This window comes from Sceloporus occidentalis, unplaced genomic scaffold, assembly GCF_023333645.1.
Source record: "Sceloporus occidentalis isolate IW3139 unplaced genomic scaffold, rSceOcc1.0.p SCAF_5, whole genome shotgun sequence".
Lineage (NCBI taxonomy): Eukaryota > Metazoa > Chordata > Lepidosauria > Squamata > Phrynosomatidae > Sceloporus > Sceloporus occidentalis.
This window is the reverse complement of record NW_028316985.1, coordinates 68,384,724-68,405,742: the sequence shown is the minus strand read 5'-3', so window position 1 is coordinate 68,405,742 and position 21,019 is coordinate 68,384,724. Positions and strand designations below refer to the sequence as shown.

Genomic DNA, 21,019 nt, shown 5'->3' with positions numbered 1-21,019 from the left:
TTTGTCTACCGCCTTTCCCTAGACCAGGATGGAGAAGAGATAATTTCAGCAGGTGTTACCAAGTTGTGTGACAAGCAACACCTGCTCAAATTTCCTCTTCTACAGAACCATTAAAAGAACAGTAAAACTCTCCAGTTTTTATTCTTGCAAGTCTGCCCTAGATGGGTTTCCTGAGACAGTAAATGTAATAAATGTAAATTCTTTTTACCTTAAAAGAGTATCTTGAATAATCGCCCCTTTTCCTACCACATGCTCACATTACATTAGCTCTGTTGCACTCTACATCCTGCAAGTGTCAAATATTCCTATAGTATTAAACAACCAACATGGTATAGTAGTTTCAGTGTTGGACTAGGACTCTGGAGAGCAGGATCTGAATCACCATTCAGTCATGAAAGCCCACTGGATGATCTTGGGCAAGTCACACTCTCTCAGCCTCAGAGGAAAGCAAAGGCAAAACCTTGTGAACAAATCTTACCATGAAAACCCTTTCGTAGGGTTGTCTTAGGATGGTCATAAGTCAGAAACAACTTAAAGGCACACATCATCATCAACAACAAATTAAACAGCTGCCAGTCAAAGGGCAAGACTGACATGGCAAGATGGAGGCTTCAATGGACTGGACTGCCCTTCCCTTATAATAGATCATTTATTACACTCGTTCAATTAGATCTTTTAAGAAAAATGAAGTATTCATGTAGGGATTTCTATTAAAACAGCTTTTATTGTGCAGATTGTAGCTTTGGTTGTTGAACATGCAGAATAAAAAAAGTGTTTAACATCATGTAAGCATACAATAGCTTTGTAAATATCCTGGATCAGCAATTTATTTGCATTTGGGAACTCTTTCTGGATATACAGTTTTATGCAATAGATTTCAAAAGTGATTTTCCTTAGGTAAAGATATAATCTATCTTGTTTACATTCTCACCAAAGATGTGTTGCAGTACTCAAAATATATATCTAATAGTACACTCTCACTTATGTACATAGTAAAAAGGTAAAACTATATAGCCAGACCAGTGTTTGTTTTTAAAATGCAAAAACAGAGAGAGAGAGAAAGAGAGATTGAGATTGAGAAATAGTGACTAATTTGTAATTTATGTGCCAAAAATAAAGGAAACATCCTCATAAATTAGACCACTGAACTCTGTAGGTCATTTACTACAGAGCACATGTGTCAAAATGCCTGGAAATTAATTTGTTATTATCTTCAGTAGTGACTTGCACTCTTAGTAATACCAATCATGTAGGCATCATCTTACTGTATTTTCTCTGACAGCTTGATGTGATTTCTGTGGAAACCAAACATATTCTTGACAATATAAAAGGTGTGCAACTACATGGAAACAGCTTGTTACAGAGCATGTGCTTTTATAAAACTTTCCAGCAGCAATGGTCAAGACCGCGAACAGGAAGTCTGCAAACTAGGAGGGATGACTGTATTTCCATTTTTGAAGAACAAATTGAGATTCTGCACCAGTGTTGATCTGGCTTGCACTACATAAAGTTGAAGGATGGAGGATAATTGCTTTGCTGGGGGCGGGGTACAAGATTAGGAACATAGAGCTACCTTATACTGAGTGAGACTACTGGTCCATCTAGCTCACTATGTTTGACACTGACTGGTATTGGCTGTCCAGTCTCGCACAGGCTGCCTAAAGATGCTGGGGATTAAACCTGGGGCATTTAGTATGAAAGACATGTGTTCTGCCAATGAGAATAGAATAACAAATGTGGCAGTGGCAGAGTTCATGGCTTGACATGTGTGTGTGTGTGCCCTGCTCCAAAATACGGGGAGTTGTATGTACATACTCCACCCACGCCACAAGCTGTTGATGGATAAAACGTAAATGAAATGATATGATGCTGCTACTGGTGGAAATAGTGTGAATGCAGTGCTAGAATTTGAAAGATATAAGAGTTAACGAGCATTCCCTTGATCAAGTAAAAATGGGCAAGATTTCTTGGTAGTAAGAAAAAGATCCTTAAAAAATAGCTTTTTTAAAAAGATGTAAAATTGTGTGTGGCATGGAATAGGGATTATGCATTTCTTGCCAGTGATGAAACTGGCACATTCCTTATTGTATGCCAAATACGGCAATAAATGTTTTGGTTGGAGGAAGAATTGCATCTTTCAAGAAGTAAAACATTACTATTTTCTTGTCACAAAAATGTGAATAGATGTCTTGGTCATGATCACAGACCAATAAGGGGGAAATATGAGGGAAACATATTTAGATATGCCGCAGTGCAATTCTCATGCTATTTATTAAATGGACACAAAGGCGGCCCTTTTAAAAATAAAACAGTGGGTTGATGTGTGATAGGAATGCCCTGTGGACAGCACCTGAGATCAGGGCAATTGCCTGTTGTCCTAACCAGTTTAACCACAATTGCCATGGAAATTTATGGAAACATCTTGTGGGAAATGGTGGCGATGAATTTAACAAAGGAAAACAGATAAAGACTTTAACAATATAGGATGGTTCCAAGTCACAAGCTGGGCAGTACTGGTGAACTAAAAGCTATAATCTCATGCATTCTTACGGAGTATGTCCCCTTCAGGGCTGGCCCTGTCAGGCAGCAGGGAAATGTGGTCTGCTTCACAGCGTTGGGAAGGGGGGTCAGAAACACATATGAAAGCAGGAATGGAGAGTTTCAGGAATACAAACCTTGCCTGGCACTGGCAAGGCTGGTAAGGGAGAAGGGACTGTTTGGATTCCACTTCAGGCAGTAAAGTACCTTGGGTCAGCCCTAATCATCCTGAATTCACTACACTTCTTTTCAAGAAGCAACCAGAAAAATATCCATTAAAACAAGCATTTCCTGCATGGGTTAATGCCATTTTCACTTTGTTGCTGAAATCTGCTGGTATGGTTTGTTACTACATTTTCACAGTGCAACAGCATGGGAAGCCATGGTATAGCCAGGTGGGGGAAACCAGCCCCCAGACCCACTGCTTCTGGGTAATATTGCTTACTGCACTGTAAGTATACTATGAATGTAAAGATAAAAGAAAGGAGCTAAAGCAATTACATAGTGTAACAAACTATGCTGAGTATTATCCTTAACACCTACTGCTCTATCTGGAAGCCACTGCAGGCTTTGTGCTAAGAATCTAAACAAGCCCTCACTGAGATTGTCTCTCAACCAGAATAAGCTTGAGCCTTAAAATTCCTCAGTTTGAATTCAGAAAGAAGTGCATCCCAGCAAACTGTAGCCTCACTGCTATTTTTTAAAAAAGTAACAAACAGGTTCATGCAAAACCAACAGAGATGTTTTCTCACCATGGTTAGATTGTGGTAATGGCAAAACCACCAAGCAGGTCACAGTATGAAGAAAAAGAATTTGGAAATGCTTTGTTTCTGTATTTTTCCAGTTAGCTTCACCCAGGGGCAGTAGACGGGCAGCTAGAAGCCGCCCCTGTAAGCTCCGTGTCTGTGCTGCAGCATCCTCATGCTGCAGCCCAGACGCACCATCCAAAAGGAGCTGCTCTAGGCGGCTCCTTTTTTGCGCCGTCATAAAGGCTGCAACTCAGCCCTATAACACCTCTTCTGCCCAGAAGCATTTGGGTGCTCGGGACCCTTACGTCACGAGGCTGTGCCCCATGTGGACAAGGCTGCAGCCTTATGTGATGGTGCTGATATTAGGGCTCGGCACATATGAGTGCTGCGCTGTATCAGCGCAAATGGCCCGTCTGTACTGGGCCTCAGATTACCTTCATGAAATCGTCTTGATTCATGGGTACAGCTCAGTTTAGGAGGGGAGAGAGGTGGAAGTGAATCACAATGTAGTGTTGTTGAAATCACTTTTGTGGCGAAGTAAGTGGTGGTGAAATAGTGTGAAGTAAGCAAAGCATGGATGTGCTAGCAGCATGCTGATCTGGGTGGACAAAGGAGTGCAAAGCTGGCCCTTGGTGCAAAACAACCACACCACTGTTACAAACCCAGTTCATAGTTGGCATGACTATGCATTAGTTGAATAAACATTGAGAATCATTTTGCAAAGAATATTAGTCCCTCCACAGGGACTAACATTTGCTTATCCACTCTGAAACCTCTGTGAACACATGACAAGTTGATTAGCCTTCGACTTCACATTAAACAAGTTGATTGTCTCTTCAATATTACCTTAGGGACAGACCACTGCACAGTAAGGGATGTGTCATTGCGGGCATTGTTGATAGAAGTGCTGTTGTAGAAAATACATTCTGACCTCAATTCTGATCTTGAATATCAAAATCTGTAGGATCCAGAGTTCAGCAAAGAAGCTAGTGTGACATCTCCGATTCTGGTGGAGGACACTCAGCATACAGATACTAGATCAACCAATCAGAAGTTCATGATACTGGATTAGATGAATGATTCAGTTTTTTTTTTAACGCAGTAAGGTGGTTCCTTTGAGTGATATACAAAAAAACCCTTGCAAATAATCTCTTAGGAGGGACAATAAAACAGGACAGAGAAAACAAACGGCAGTAGATTTCTGTGGACAGGCAGGTGTCTGAAGGTGCTGTCTTCCCAAAGGCATTTGATTTTCTCTCTTTTTCTCTCTCCACTGAGCATATATATTAGTTATTTACTTAGATCTCTTTCTCCCTCTCTCCTCATAGCTGTTAGATATAGCTCACTACAGTACAGAGCGACAGTTGACTGACAATACATCTGAAAAAAGAACATTCTTTTAAAATCTGCCAGCTTGTCATGTTCATTATGCTGTTAACAGCTTTAGACCCTTTTTGCTCACAGTAAAATGAAGAGCAGTGTTACAGTAGTGCTGGAAAGCATTTTTTTTTGCAGTTCTTTATTATATTGTTGTGAATTTAAATTGCAACAAATGAACAGAAGGGGTAAGCAGAACAATGAGTCAGTTTGTTAAAGGGTCAGCAAATCAATGGGCAGATAGGAATGGAAAAGCAGCCATTTAAATTTGGGGTTTTCTTCTTTAAAAATACAGATTGCTCTCACTCCTGAAAACATTGAATAATATAAAATTCAGGAAGGATTAAGGAAATTTGTGATTTCTTTGGCTGAATTCAGGTTGATTGCTTCAATAACTGATGCTGCTGGATACAGATAACCATTGACAGCCTTGAGAGTCTTCAGGTTCCTTGAAACATCATTTACACTTCCTTCCGTACTGTAGCTCTGATAGAGCTGAACATTTTGCCGATAGCCTCGTAGAGTGGATCACAGAAGGTGTGGATGCAGATAGAATAAACTCGGCCAATGCACTGGATCTCAATCAGGTAGCTCCTGATGCAGGGCACTACCGCCCAGATGTGGAGGAATGACAATATGGCAAAGTAAATGCCCCAGATGAGAGCCATGGGAATGCCAAAGATTGCCGACAATAAGCGATAAAACCAGTATTTTGTCACAGTGAAGGTGGTGAAGCTAGCTTTCCAGACTCCATCAAAACTGTGGGTTCCCTCGGGTTCAGCAATCACATCTTCAAAGTCAATCTGCAGTCAAAAGGCAATATAAAAGTCAGAATTAGATCCAACACTGATAATCCTGCCTACCCATTTTCATGGCACCAATCAGAAAACAGCAATAATTGCAACTCTAACCACCCACTCTATTGCCATGCTACTTCATCGCTCTGACCAAGACAAAGTTCAAGCCTGAAAACAAATACTGGAAGGGAAGTTCTGGTGGCAGGACAATGGAAAAAACCTGAAGGAGCAAAGCAGTGGCATCGCTCCTAATGCTAGGACCAGTTGTGTTCACAGCCAGTCTATGGCATGTCACGTCACGTCCCTGGACTGCAACTTCCACAAGATTTGAGCACAAGCTACCCTGCTTAGGTCTGATGAGAATGGTAGTCCAACAGGATCTGGAGGGTCACAATCAGATACTGTTAATGGAGGTGTTTGAAATTATACATCCATCTAAGGACTCTTCTATTTTACTGTGGGGGTAACTAGTGTGTGCTCTCATAAACTACCAAGCCTTTCCTTCTTTCCTTTTCAAACTGAAGGACAGTACTTTGCTTGTAAGTTTGCAGTGTTCGACTATTAAGAAGAAATCCCATTTCTTTATATTCCAGGGGTTGAGGCTTTATTTCTAGCCAACGAATGGCAAAAATTTATCCAAGGAAGTACGTCTTTCATAACTTGATTGTCAAAAGCCAAGATATCCAGGAGGCAGTCATAACATTTCCACAAGAAAATGAACAGAAACATGTTGAGACAAAATAGCTCAGCCACACATCACATGAACATGTCTTTGATATAATCCACTGCACAGGATATTCACTGGAGCCAAAATAACCAAACATAGGAGGTATGTCAGGTCCACAGTGAAAAGAAAATACAAGAAGCTTGGCTCCCAAGGGCTGTGCATTCGTTCAGAGCTCACACTGAGGGTGTTCTGCCCATTTCCTAATGCCCCTTGAAAAGTTGCCCAAGAGCTGGGGAACTCTCTAGAATAGAGAGGGTCAATGTGTGGCTCTTGGTCCACATGCACCCCTTAAGGTTGTTTCTGCAGGCTTCAGTCTTTCCAGACTCCTTGGACTGACCTTTATCTGGCCCCAAAAAGAGAAGAAGTGTGAACTGCCTTACCTTCCAGGCCCTGCCAGTGAAAATTCACCTTTTAAATAGGAGGAAGGACACATTTTTCAAAACCAGTAGTGGGCTTCTGCCATTTCTGATATTTTTTGTTTCTTTCTTCTTCACCTTTTTGGGGGGTTGGTTCCATGTCACCCTCGGGAGGTCCCAGGGGGCTATAAAAGTGTCCCCCAGACCTGCCACAGTTTCGAACCCCTTGCCCTTGAAGGTATGCAATGGATCACAGAGGCTTGAAGTTGGTTTACTAAATTTTGCCATCTTTAGTGGGATAGCAAAATGGCACCTGCTCCCATCTAAACTGCCATGGTTAAGATAAAAAGTGCCCAATAAGAGCCATGTTACTTGGCAGAGGGGGCAGAAAACCCTTCAAGCACTCCATCCCGTGTCTAACAGAAGAAATACAATAATAACAAATTTAGTTGGCAGGAGACAAGACTCTCAGGTTGGAAGGCACTCAACCAGCTACTGGGGACTCAAGCAGGGCAGCTGATGACCAGCAGTCCTGGAGGTCTCTCATCATAAGTCAAAATCAACTTGACAGCAAATAACAATAATCACAAATTTGAAAAACAACATTTCATTATTAGCACAATAGTAATTATTTCTTCAGAATATTACATAATGCAAAAGGTTTAATGAATATGAAAAACAATTAACCTTCCCACATGCCCACTTTGAAAACAGATGAGATAATATGGACTAAAAATGTATTCTTTTATAAAACCTATTATTATGACCTTAACTGTTATCCAAAAAGAGTCAAGATGTCCACATTTGTGTATGTATGCCTTTCACTGATATATGTTTTTACCCGATTTTAATTTTTTTCTGATTGTTAATTGTATTTTAACTTTTGTATCTTGAGTATTTTTAACAATAAAAAAAATCATTGTAAGCTGCTTTGTGTCTCAATCTGGGAAAAAGGTGAGATAGAAATAATAATAATAATAATAATAATAATAATAATAAGTCAATGTTTTTCTATTTCATACAAATGAATTTGTGTAGACCAAATGGTTATGGTGGATGAGAAACATCTCAATAGCTAGCAGTATCTCCCTGACTTGAGTAGGTCAACCATTTGCTGCCACGGGGAAAGACTACAGCTCAGACATAGGTGCTTTTCATGCTGGTCTCTGATTCAATTCCTGGTTTCTGAAGATAGGACTGGGAAAGATGCCAGTTTGAAATCCAGCAGAACCATCCACTTAGGATGAATCTGAACTGCAGAAATGTTGCAGTTTTTCATTGCTTTAATTACCATGGCTCACTTGTATGGAATTCTGGGGTTTGTAGATTTGTGAGATATTTTGGAAATTTCAGCAGGTGGAAAACGCCGCAGCAAGAATGCTGACTGGGGTCAGTTATAGGGAGCATTTAACTCCTCTACTGAAACAGCTTCACTGGTTTGTTTCTGAGCACAATTAAAAGTGCTGATCATGACCTATAAAGCCTACACAGTTTAGGCCCAGACTATTTGAGAGACCATATCTCCCCAAACGAACCTTCTAGAGGCCTAAGATCTTCGGGAGAAGGCTTTCTCTCGGTCCCACCACCATTACAGGCTACTCTGGTGAGGACACGAGTGAGAGCCTTCTCAATGGCTGCTCCTGGCTGCTGGATGCCATTATTAAACTGCTTTATTTCTGCAGTGCAGATTCATCCTTAGACAACATACAACTTGGCACAAGGCAGCTTCCTATGGCCTATGTCTACTCAAATACAAGTGGGACTTTACTGGGGGTAAATGGAACTGGAATTGCAGGCTTATCACAGAAACCTGTGCATATTGAAACATGTAGAGAAAAGCAGGGATTTGGGTCACCTCATAGCTTTACACCTGCAAGGGTTTACTACCGTCCAAGTTCAATATGAACAAGAAATATGGAAATTAAAGTTTTGGAAGTTTTTAAACCTCAGTGTAGAGAACATATTACTCAGCTGGCAGGAATAACTGTTTTTCTGTGATGAACATCAAAAGAAAAATATACTCCAGTGACTTATTTCCACTGACAGGTTACAAATGCTGCTGAACAGTTTATATTTTCAGATTCTGTATAAAAGATGATGAATATTTTCATGTAGCATGCTGCCTCATAAAACACCTTGATTACTTTAAAAGGTACAAGTTAAACCAAAAGCTAAATGGCTCATTTTCCAAGCAAAAGCAGTCCTTTCTTGATGAATTTGACAATACTTGGCTTCAGGCAGATTGTCTGGCCATTGAATCGAGTCAAAAAACTGTTTAGGACTGTATCACAAAATGGACACTATCCACAAGAAAATCAAACAGATAGAAGTTTTCAGAAGCAAATTTAAGAACTCCAAGAGTTCTTTTGCAAGGAGACTTAGGCCCGGGACAGATGGGTGGAAAATGCCATCCTCGGGCCCAAATTAGGGTTCAGGAGTGAGCAGCAACCGCACACTCCTGAACCCTAGTTCATAATGGTGGCAACATCATGGTGGCCTCCCATCCACATGGGGGCTGCCATGATGATGTAAATGCCGCACAGCATCCAGACGTCGCTGGTGGCACCCTTTCCCATTTGCAGCACCGCAAAAAAGAAGCCGCTCTAGGCAGCTTCTTTTTGGCAGCGTGTCAGTGTTGCAGCACTGACTTGGGGCAAAGATGGGCGGCACGGAGCTGCCTGTCTGGTCGAGCCCCTTAATATTATTTGAGGAAGAGATGGGCAACCCTGCTGGAATGAGGGATAATTTTCATCCTTGAACTCTGGAGAGCAGGGTTTGAATCCCTGTGTGAGCATTAAAAACCCATGGGGTGACCCTTGGGCAAGCCACAATCTCTCAGCCTCAGAGGATGGCAACGGCAAACACCCTCTGAAGAAACTTGCCAAGAAAACCCTATGGTAAGTTCAACCTTAGGGTTCCATAAGTCAAAAATGATATAGAGGCACACAACCACCACCGCTTCCCCCTACTCAGTTTTATTTATCTCTATTTTCACCCCTTTTGACTGCACTGAAACTTTATTTTCAGCTGATTTTCAGTAGTTGGGAGGAATGTGATGGCAAATAAAGCACATCTGTCACAAAGTAGCATGTGTTTCTGCAGCAGTTGAGGGTTAAAAATACAGTAGCCCCCCCTCCAAAAAAAGGGTCTCTACTACCAAATAATCATTAAATGCCTGTTTAAATAAAAAGGATTTCGCCTCCCAATATACATATGAATAGACATGAACTGACTGGAGAGTCAGTATTGTATAGTGGTTTGAGCACTGAACTACAAATCTGGGGACCAGGTTTCGAGTCCTCACTCAGCCATGGAAACTCATTGGTTGAGCTTGGACAAGTCACACTCTCTCAAGCCTCAGAGGAAGGCAAAGGCAAACCTTCTCTGAAGAAATGTTAACAGGAAAACCCTGTAATAGGTTCACCTTAGGGTTGTGATAAGTCAGAAATGATTTGGAGGCACACAACAACAAGATATACACTGAGTGTGGGTGGGTCTACACTGGCCAGAATACTTTGGGCTGCTCATGAAGTATTCTGGCCCTGGAGCTCTTTTTTGCGCCTTGGAAAGGGTGGCATAGCTGTGTTGCTGCAGCTTGGTGGTGCTCCTTTGGCGCTGCATCGTATGGATACAGTGCCAGAGGAGTGCTATAACATTGCACACCGAGTGGAGTGGCATGCGGCATCATGACGCCCTGGGGGCAGAGGTGGGGCATGTGTCATCTGGATGCAGTGCTCTGACTCCACTCCCAAGCCAGCCTTAATGGCTGGTCTGAAGAGGGCCTAAGCTTCCAAACTAAGGCTGCATCCACACTGCAGAAATAATCCAGTTTGATATCACTGTAACAGGCATGACTCAGTGTTATGGAATTCTGTAAATGGTAGTTTTGTGAGACATTCAGCCTTCTTTGCCAGACAGCTTTGGTGCCACAACAAATTAAAATTCACAGAATTCCATAACACTGAGTTATAGCAGTTAAAGTGGTATCAAATTGGATGATTTCTGCAGTTTGGATTCAGCCCAAGGGGACCTTTTGTATATTGGGAAAGAGACTGTAGTAGAAAATGATACTTGAGTAGATTGTATTAGAAAATGATACTTGTATTGTAGGTCTCCCCATGTAAAGGAATGACAGTATGACTAACATAAGCTCTTCTATGTGTGGAGATTCTCCACATGATGTGGAACGCAGAATTTCAAAGTTCTAGGTCATGTGCACTGGAGCTAATACAATAGACTTTAGTTTTGTCCAGTCCCTCAGATATGATTATTAAACTCTGCTTCATAGGCAGCAGTGCAGGCGAAAACTACTTTTTACTTATTTTTATTTGATTTATTTCATTTATATGCCATCTTTCTCCCAGAGTGGGAAACTATATAAAGGATTCCTGCTTACAGTCTGAGATCATTAATAAATTAATTTTTACTGTTTGTAAGTCAATACCCTCTGCTATAAGTTTATATCCATCACCTTTAAATGACTGCTTTGTGTGTATATGTTTTAAATATTTCATTGCTGAAAAGGACAGCGAGTGCACAGTGGTGGCTGTTTTTGTAAATCACAAAAACCTGTCATGTTCAAGAGCACATAATGGGCGTCCTTGCATGCTTAATGACCCAAATTGTACAGATAAGATTATCACAATAGAGAAAAGATTTTATCACACTCCTGTTCCCATAGAGCTCAGTTTCCTTTTGAAACAATTCACTTGGAGCAAATATGTGTTGTCCATAACATGACCGCAGCTATGAGTCATAGAAGTCTTGTTCAGGGGAAGCCGAGTGGTAGGGAGGAAGGTGACAGTCAAACTTGGAATACGAAGCAACTGGTTTACTGTGGCAGCTGCGTTAATTTTCAGAAAAAGGAATTGTGACAGTGGCATTTATCCTTAGGTTCTATATCATAATTATAGGGCAATTAACAAATATTTTGAGATACTTGTAAACTGGCTTTAAATAAGAAAACCACCCTGACTGAATTGGCAAACGCTATGAAGGCATTTCAGAGAAAGTACTGGAACTATCAAACTTTTTTTTTAACAGTGCTTTCCCACTTCCTTTGGAAATATACATGTAACCAACAGATTTCCGGATATTCTCTCCAACTTATCAAAGAAGCACTGTTCTTGGAGGGGAAAATCATAATACGTCAGTACACACATTGTTGCAAGAGATAAAGTGTAGTATGGGAATGATCTGGGGCAGAAACATCTACCATGGCAACATGGTCAGAGCTCTAGCAGAGGTCTAGCAGATTCATGTGTCCCAACAACTGTGTGCTCCACTAATTTAGAAATGCAATTTACATGGCACACTGTAAGTCACCATATAAAATTCTCACACACAGCATTTTCCATTTCATTTTTAAATATTTTTGAGGCTTTAGAAGAAGTCTAGATGCTCAGGCTGGCCCTGAAGAATGGAGCCATCACCACAGGTTTCACTTCTGAATAAACAAGACAGGGAAGCTGTTTGAATCAAAATCTGCACACGTACATGTAACTTTTCTGGGGCACTTTTCCCAGAATCCCCCAGACAAAATAGTCCAAAAAGTAACATTGGTCCAAGGATGTCCACAAAAGGAACATCACCAAAATCTAATCTGAATAATGACAGCAACAATAACAAGAACTATTACTACAACTTTGAAATGGGTATGTAACGGTCAGGACTGATTCAGAAGCAGCTGTCAGGAGGGAATCCAGAAAGTGAGAGCTGATGGCAAAGTCAGAGCTGAGAACAAACACTAGGAAGACCTTACCATTCAAGCAAGTCTCAGCCCAAACAGAAAGCCTTCTGCAAGTCCTTTCTCTAGAGGAGGGCATAGTAGCCAGCCTGGTATGTGAGTCTAATACATGTTCTGATAATACTTTGCTAACAGGAAGATACTCCCAGTTGTCATTCTAGTAGCTCAGTACACTGAGCAGGCACATAAGTCTAGAAATTATAGCCAGGAAAATTTATTGCATATACTCATGTATAAGTCTATAAACAACAACAACCAAAAAAACCTGACCCAAAAAACCTGGGTCGACTTATTAACGGGTCAATGTAAGTACTGTACTTTAATTCTTATCAAAAAGGAACCATGCCCTGGTGAAAGGTGAGAGCTTAATCTCTTCTCGGAGCACCTAAAATAAGCATCAACCCCCTCTACTATCTCATCAATCCAGCCTTTAGGACGAGCACAAATAGTTGTGCCTGTCAAAACTTTTAAAGATCTTTAGCATCATTGTCCTTTACTCCAGCCTTTATATCCTTTGTTACATGCTGCTAAGTTTTACCCTCGACTTATCCATGGGTCATATCAAAATCCATAATTCTGGTGCCAAAACCTGCCCTTGACTTATACATGAAGTCAACTTATATTCAAGTATATACAGTATTTCTTTGGACTTTGACTCCTAGAATCTCTCAGCAAGCTTGGCTAATATTTATACTTGCTGAAGAATCCTGGAAGTAGTAGTCCACACCAGAATGCTGCTAAGCAATTGTGCTAAGCCTGGTGACTCCTGATAGCAGGTTTGTTTTCCTGATCCAATTAAAAGATATCCTGAATGGGAGTGGGATAATTTTGGGTTGCTTTGTGTCCATGATCCAGTTCCTCTCTCCAGATATAACCCCCCCCCCCCCCCGGATAATGTTAATTATTTTGTCAAATTAAGATTCTATACTAAATCTGACCTGTGCAACCTGTGCTGCCTTCCAGATGTTACTAGACAGCAATAATAATAATAATAATTTGTTTTATTTATATACCGCTATTCCAAAGATCATAGCGGTGAACAGCAAGTAAGCTAATTAGCAAGTAAGCTAATTTGCCCCCAACAGTCTGGGTACTCATTTTAGCGACCTCAGAAGGATGCAAGCCTGAGTCGAGCTTGGGCCCTTTTGCTGGTCTTGAACTCGCAACCTTGTGGTCTTGAGTGAATGGCTGCAGTACAGGCATTTAACCACTGCACCACCAGGGCACCAGCAACTCTCATTATCCTTTATAACTGGGCTAATGGGAGATGTGGTCCAACCATACTTGGAGGGCCACATGTTTCTCCATGCACAAAAATCACAGGACACAAAAGCTCAGTACTAAGCCATAGTACTAAGCCATATACTGCGGGTACATATTTTTCAAGAATATGTCACACGCAAAACTTTTCTGGTGACTGTCATTGATCAAGGGCTCATTCACATTACACAGTCACAGTACTATTATTCCATGGTTCCATCTTATGAAATACTGAGGTTTGGCACTTGTTGAGCCACTAGCTTTCTGGTTCAGAATTCTAAATGTCCCTTCCTAATCTGCCAATCCCATGATTTCATAGGACAGAACCATGACAATTTAAAGTGGAATAACAGTGCTATAATTGTGTAGTCTCAATGGGCCCGCAAGTCCTACCTTGTTAACCCCATTGCTAAAATCTGTCATTGCAGATGAGACAGAACAATTTTTCTACTTTCTTGCTGGGAAGCAGTGAGTCAGGAACTCACATGGATGCCATCAAAACCTTTCCTTATTCACAGCATGGGGGGGGGGGTTACTTTTGGGGGATAACTCTGGGCTGGGGAATTTTGAGAGATGTAGATCTAATCTGTACTGCAGAAATGTAGTTTGATACTGCATGGATCAATGCTATGGAATTCTGGGATTTGTAGTTTGGTGAAACATTTAGCCTTCTAGCTGATTTGGTCCTGCCCCCCAAAGGCCCCAAGGGACTGCGTTTGTTTGCCACTGTTGCTGGTGCGGCTCCCTGGGTGAGAATTCCATCTGCGCAGCTGCGCACTTACCCAGGACCTGCCGCCAACGGACTCACAGCGGCGCTGCCAGGACCGAGGGAGACCAGGAACACCTGGGGGAAGCCGGGGAGAGGCGTGTCGGTGGCAGCGGCACGCCATAAAACCAGCTTTCTGGGGAACCTCCTCGTCCTGCCCCCTCTAAGGCCCCGAGGGACTGTGTTTGTTTGCTGCTGTTGCCGGAGCGGCTCCCTGGGTGTGGATTCCATCTGCGCAGCTGCGCACTCACCCAGGACCTGCCGCCAACGGACTCACAGCGGCACACCTGCGCAATTGCGCATGGCTGTACGGGACAGGATCCTATTAGCTGCGTCTGTAGCAGAGGAATGACTTGGATAGTAGTCTTACTCTGTTGCAGCTTTGTTACATTGTCGGTGTGTGGGAATTGTATGCTCATGGATTGTGTCCCCCCCATGAGCACCAACGTTATTCTAATCCCCCTCGATGATGTATATTGTTAACCCAGCTATAGTATGGTTTTTTATGGTTTTATTTTGTTGTAGTTTTGTATAGTCTTTGGTTGTTCATGCCGGGTTTTGTTTGTATGGAGGGTGGGTTTGCACTTTGTTGGGATATTGTTGTAACTATTGTTTTGTGAACTTTGAATGTTGGAAACCGCTGTGATCTGTATTGGAATAGCGGTATACAAATAAAAAAAATATTTTTATTATTATTATTATTCTCTATCAGAGAGAGCTGGTGCCACAACAAATGACAAATCCCAGAATTCCATAGGATGGAACTATAGGAGATAAACTGTTGTCAAACTGCATTATTTCTGTAGTGCAGATCAGTCTCTAGTCCCCCAAAAGTAACGCTTCCAAGCTCCACAATTGCCCTCTAATAACGGCACCAGAGGAAGAGGTTCCCTGTTGTGCACTAAACAGTTAATCCTGCATGCTACAGCCACTTATGCTTGATTCAGAGAGATAGTTGTCAAAGAGCTCTTTCACTTTGATTTCCTTTTGCTAATAAAGATCTTCTTTCAATCATAGAAGTACGTGCATCATCTGACTTAAAGCAGTCTGCTGCCACCAATTTGCACTTTTATCATAAGACAGTATATGTTTGAATCTTCAGCTCCATTAACTGTCCTTTAAAAATCCTTGCTTACATATTCCCTGGAGAGCCAGACCGATTAAAGAATGCAGCACTTTCACCTTTAGCTGCGATGGAATCTTTTCCTTTTCCTATTTGAGGAACTGAACTTATCAGTCACCACTTGGCTGAAAACTAAGCAAATGTGCCAGATATAAACAAAACTGTGGACTGTACTCATCCCTCATGTAATTCTTCCCAAACCAATGAACTCTATATCCAGGATGAATTTGGCCTTCTCTCAAGCAAAGTTCAGAGTTGAATGCTGTTAACAGAAATATATTATTAGATATAGAAGGCCAATTTGCATTGTTTTTGGCATTAATGCCCTGATACTTTCAACTTGGGATCCTTATCATTGCTTCTGTGACATCAGACAAACCATGTGGCAATCAACTATGAAACTATAATCTTTGGTTTCAACTATGCATTGGCAAAGTCTGAGCACAACATTATGTTGGATCTGAGAGGCACTTCATTCAGTTCATACATTGTTTCAGTCAGAATGTGGGAAAGTAACTTTTTTTTATGTCACAACTTCCAGAACCAGGATTTGGGGGGGGGGGGGGGGCGAGGTACCCAATCCATTTTCTTTTTTTAAAAAAACCTCCAAACTCATTTTTGTGTGTATTATTATTGTTGTTGTTTATATTATTTTGCATTAATGTACAGGACTACACCAATATAGGGTTAGGTCAGAAAATTAAGCAGTGAATGCAGTTCAGATGTTATGGCCACTAGCTTAAATAATAATTGTTCTATTAAAAAGATGCTCTTTTAAAGCAAGTTGTTTTGGTTGAACTTACGTTAAAGATTTGTTAACAGAATTACTTGTACTATGAAATAAAGTGGTTAAAAAGGAGCAACTGACACTGGACACTGGTCTAACAATGAACAACTGCCAATAAACTGTTAAAGTTAAAATGTTTACTGTAAATTCGAACAGTCACTGTTGAACCTGTAAGAAGGCTGGAATAGCAATAATAGCTAGACTTCTTTTTAAAGAATGAATAATTAATTTAAAAATCCAGAAGTATGAAAAAAGTAATTTGGTTTACATCAGTGTTTAAACTATGGTTGAAACCAACCTGGTTCAAACCACCAAATTCTGCCCAGAACCTTTCAGCCAGCTCTGATTTTCTATACCCTTCTATGGCATACCTGTTTTTAGTCATAAAACATCCATGAACTGGAATGGAATGAAGGTCAGCTAACAGAGAATGCAGGTGCAACTCATGGAGAGAGCCATGCATGCCAGGGAACACACCCACTATCCTTGTCCTATGCATATTCAAATGTGATGATTAACACACTGTATGTGCAGATGGATGCAAACTGTATGCATCAACTTTTTGTGGTTCCCACATTGTGCATATGCACCCTACATGTACAGCTGGAAAAGTTACTCTTTTGGGTCACCACTTTAAAGCTTAAGAGTTATGGTCCAAAAAGTATTTTGTCCAAGCTCTTCTTACATGTATATAATATTTGCATTGTTTTTCTTCACAAGATCCTCTTTTCATGCTCCTTTCCACTCACTGAAAGAATAGATGAAAGGAGAGCTGGATTTTGCCTACTGCTTTGCTCCCAACCTATTTGTGTACATCCATCCATGCCATCAGGAACTCTGACTTTGTGGGATTCTTGAGCATATTTGAAAGCTGACCCACAGGGAACTGTATGCATATTAAAAATGTTTTCTCCTTTTTTAATAAATAAATAAATAAATAAATAAATAAATAAATAAATAAATATAAAATGTTTTCTCCTTCCACTGTACTCATGGTGGGTTCAAGAGACATGAGGTATTGGTAGACAGGGCAAGGAGCACAATCTCTCTCCACATTTTTGGTATGTATGTGGCAGGGAATATGAAAACAAGGCTATGTTCCATCAAACACACTCTAAAGAGCAGGAGCAGCATATGCTCACTGCCAGCCCACCTGCTAACAGTATAAGCCAGGGGTAGGCAACCTTTTTGAGCCGGGGGCCGGGTTGCTGTCCCTCAGACAACTGGGGGGCCGAAGCCAATAAATAAATAATTAAATAATTAAAAAAAAATTAAATATATAAATAAACCAGGACAAATGTAGGACAACATTTTCAAATGGAAGACACTTTTTTTAAAAAAATGGAGGACACGTGAAAAAATTTGCTGATTTTTTTAAAAAATGTTAATATAAATGCATGTTTCTGAGGCTTCTATAGACAATTGCCCCCAAAGGCCCCGGTGGCAATCGGTGGCAGGACCAGGCTGGGGCCGGTCCCAAGGCCTTGCCGGGCCGCATCTGGCCCGCGGGCCGCAGGTTGCCTACCCCTGGTATAAGCCATGTTGCACAAAAATAATAAGACAAGATACCTTTTCTCTGGACTGCCTGCATATGTACTGAAAAATCTATTCGGCACAAATTAGCATTTTTCACACAAATATCCTACACATGAATATTTACAGCTACTCCAAGCCCAGCACTCCTGCTTATTCTTCCTCATTTTATAGCTGCCTCCACAACCAGTTTACAAGTTTGGTCCATCTTCTTTCAAATCATCAAAATATAAAAAAGGGTTGGCAACCATACCCTGAAGTTCCTTCTAAACCATTCTGACCTTTTTTCTCTCTTGAAATACACACACAACTCTGTCCTCCACCCCCTGACGTGGCATGCTGCCTTGAAATGTAGTGAAGGAACTTATAATACAGCCAATGTAAAAAGAAGGTTCAGCTACCAGTCTAATCATAATGTATTAGAATAGCCCTAACTAAACACAGGAAGGTGATATTACTTTCACTAGACGTGGCTACAGGTGTTTTGACACTGTTAACAAATCATTGCAGACTTGCTTTCCAGGCTTTTGTTGCAGAGGCTGGAAATGGATATCATGATGAAATGAAAAAAAACAGATGTGTTAGTGAATTGTACACTCACTTTCAGTGCTTCTGGTATAATATATTAAAGAAAGAACTGGCACATATTGCCTTTGGGCAGAGGTCATGTGTAGCATATGATGGGTGGTGCATGCCAACAAAAACACTTGCAGGGACTGCCTAGATGAGCCATTGGCCCTGCCCAATGAACTGTTATTTTGACTCATATGCACACGATTTGTACATAGTTAGCTTGTCACTACAGCAAGCAAACATTTTCCAGTGAAGCTATGACTCATGGGCACTGGCACTGAAGTGGAATCCAGGGCATAAGGATTCCATTATGCTGGGGGAAAAAACCAACAACAAAAGAAAGCATAAACAGAACAAGTCTTTAATCAGAACAAACAGAGTTTCTGGTATAATTCTTGGAGGAATAATTCTCAAAGCCCAAGCTAGGAGAAAATCTGGACTTTTGCATCAGTGTGTAATAATAGAGTAAAACTGGCACAATGAAGAAATGATAATCTCAGCCTCTGTTTCCTTAACAGCTTAGCCAACTTTGTGGATTCACGTTTGTGGAGATCAAAAATGTTCCATGGCACAGCTCAAGATGGTCTGAAAGCTGACGTTCCAAAGCTACATCCAGATTCTACTAAATTGCTTGAGATATTTATGTGGGAGTATTCTGAAACACACAATCTATCCCCCAAAGCACTTTTCAGATGGGAACCATGTGTGCCATGAAGTGGGAACACAATGGCAAGACATGCCCTAGATCTATGACACAGTTTGGAAAAGTTCCATTTGGGGACTATAGCTCCCATGCCATCAGAGGATCTGTAGTCCAAATTGTAACCTTTCCAAACTTTGGAAGTTAAGCGCATTCATTGATGGGAGATGGGAATGAAGAAATGGTGAGCGATGCAAAAGAGTTTTTTTTAAACTCTTTCCTTGCCAGGCATTTTTCTACTCCAACACACTATTACTGTATGTGTTTCCCTTCCTCAATAGGATTTCAAACATATGTATATATTGCTTAACCTCACAAACAAACATTTGGATCTCCCTGGGTGGAAAAACAATCTGAGCTATGTTTGTATTCTTATATTATTATTTCATAGATTTGTATCCCATGTTATTATACCAAGTTTCAAGGCACCTGATTAACAGAGTTATCCTATGCATGTCTACTCAAAGTAAACTCATTAGGTTTGCTGGCATGTGTACAGGATTCCAGGTATAGCAGAGAAAATGGACAATACAGAAGGAATTAAGTATCCACTCTTTCTGGTGCCACTTGCTTCAGCTTTTATTAATTATTATTTTACAATTTTATTATTATACGTATCTTCATGCTATATCTATTTTGGCTCAAAACTATACACAAGACATGTATGAGAGCCTGATCCATTGCTCATCCTTGTCCAACCCTTAGTCCCAAGACACTCCCTGCTCTACAGCCACAATGGCCAATGATGAAAAGGATGATTGGAGCTAGTACCAGCTTAGAGCAGGCTGGGTCAGAGGCAAGCCACCAGAATACAACAGTCCAGACAACAATCTCTTCACTCACAGCCATCAGTCAAGAATTAATATCTTTTCAAGAACATAACAGTAACAAAGCATTTTGCAAACTAATAGATTGTTCACAGCTTGCTTTTCAAACCTTCAGGCCCTGGAGAGAAGTGAGAGTTTATCATATGGATGAAAATTGGAAATTTAAATGGGGTTTTATCCCATGAAAATCGTGCAATTACTATTAAATCGTAACTAAGATTTTCACACACAGTGGTCATTATCCCAGGAATAATCAGGGAATAACCAGACAATAAACAGCAATAAATCATTCACTGGATTTTCCCTTGAATGATTTGTTACTGTTTATTGCCTGTTTATTCCTGGGTTAATGGTGCTTTAATTGCTCTTAATCATGACGTTGTGTAAAAATCTTTATCACAATTGTGTTTTTCACAGGATATTCCTGGGATAATGGATATTCCCGGGATACTGGTACTTTATTTACGATGTCGTGTGAAAATCTTAATCGTAAATGTGCGATTTTCATGGGATAAACCCTGTTTTCACTTCCAATTGTCACTGTGTGATAAACTCCTTAGATGAAGGAAAAAGGGCATGTTTATGAAATTTGCAAATGACACCAACTTAGCTAATATCCCAGTAGCTAATACCCCAGTAGTTAACACCCTGCTAGTCATTTCTCTCCAGGATGAAGAGGAGCCATTGGTGAGCACCCTTTGGGTTAGGCTGGTCAGCCAATTACAAATCCACCTAACAGTACCATTTTAAGGCCGTCTTTTACTAGCTTGTCTACAAGAATATCTTGGGGGACCTTGCCAAAGGCTTTACTGAAAACATCCACAGTATTCCCTTCATCTACCAAGCTGGTAATTTTATCAAAAAAGAAAAGAGAGATAAAATCAGTTTTACCTAGGGAACCATCTTACCGTTCATCTCAGGGTCAGTCCTCCTTCAACCACAAATAAGAGAAAACCACACTCCATAGCAATAAAGAACACTAAAAGGGTTGGGGCACACCAAACAGTACAAAAGTACGCCCTCTACACAGTTCACTCTGAATTAAGCTCAGTTGCTCTTCAAACCAGATAACCGCTTATGAGCTCACACAGCCTTAAAGTGCTAGTTGAAACAGATTATTATTATTATTATTATTATTATTATTATTATTATTATGCACA

At 40.7% G+C, this 21,019-nt stretch overlaps 1 protein-coding gene across 5 annotated transcripts in view; it reads right to left on the bottom strand.

The window, feature by feature from the left end:
• Positions 1–710: 710 nt before the first annotated feature.
• Positions 711–21,019, bottom strand: part of LOC149312283 (caveolin-1) — a 37,395-nt gene continuing 17,086 nt past the window's right edge. For all 5 annotated transcript variants that reach the window (XM_089524326.1, XM_089524329.1, XM_089524327.1 and 2 more), the window contains exon 3: positions 711–5,467. In XM_089524326.1, coding sequence (XP_089380452.1) covers positions 5,126–5,467 — 342 coding nt within the window. In that variant the 3' untranslated portion in view covers positions 711–5,125. The remainder of the gene's footprint in view (positions 5,468–21,019) is intronic.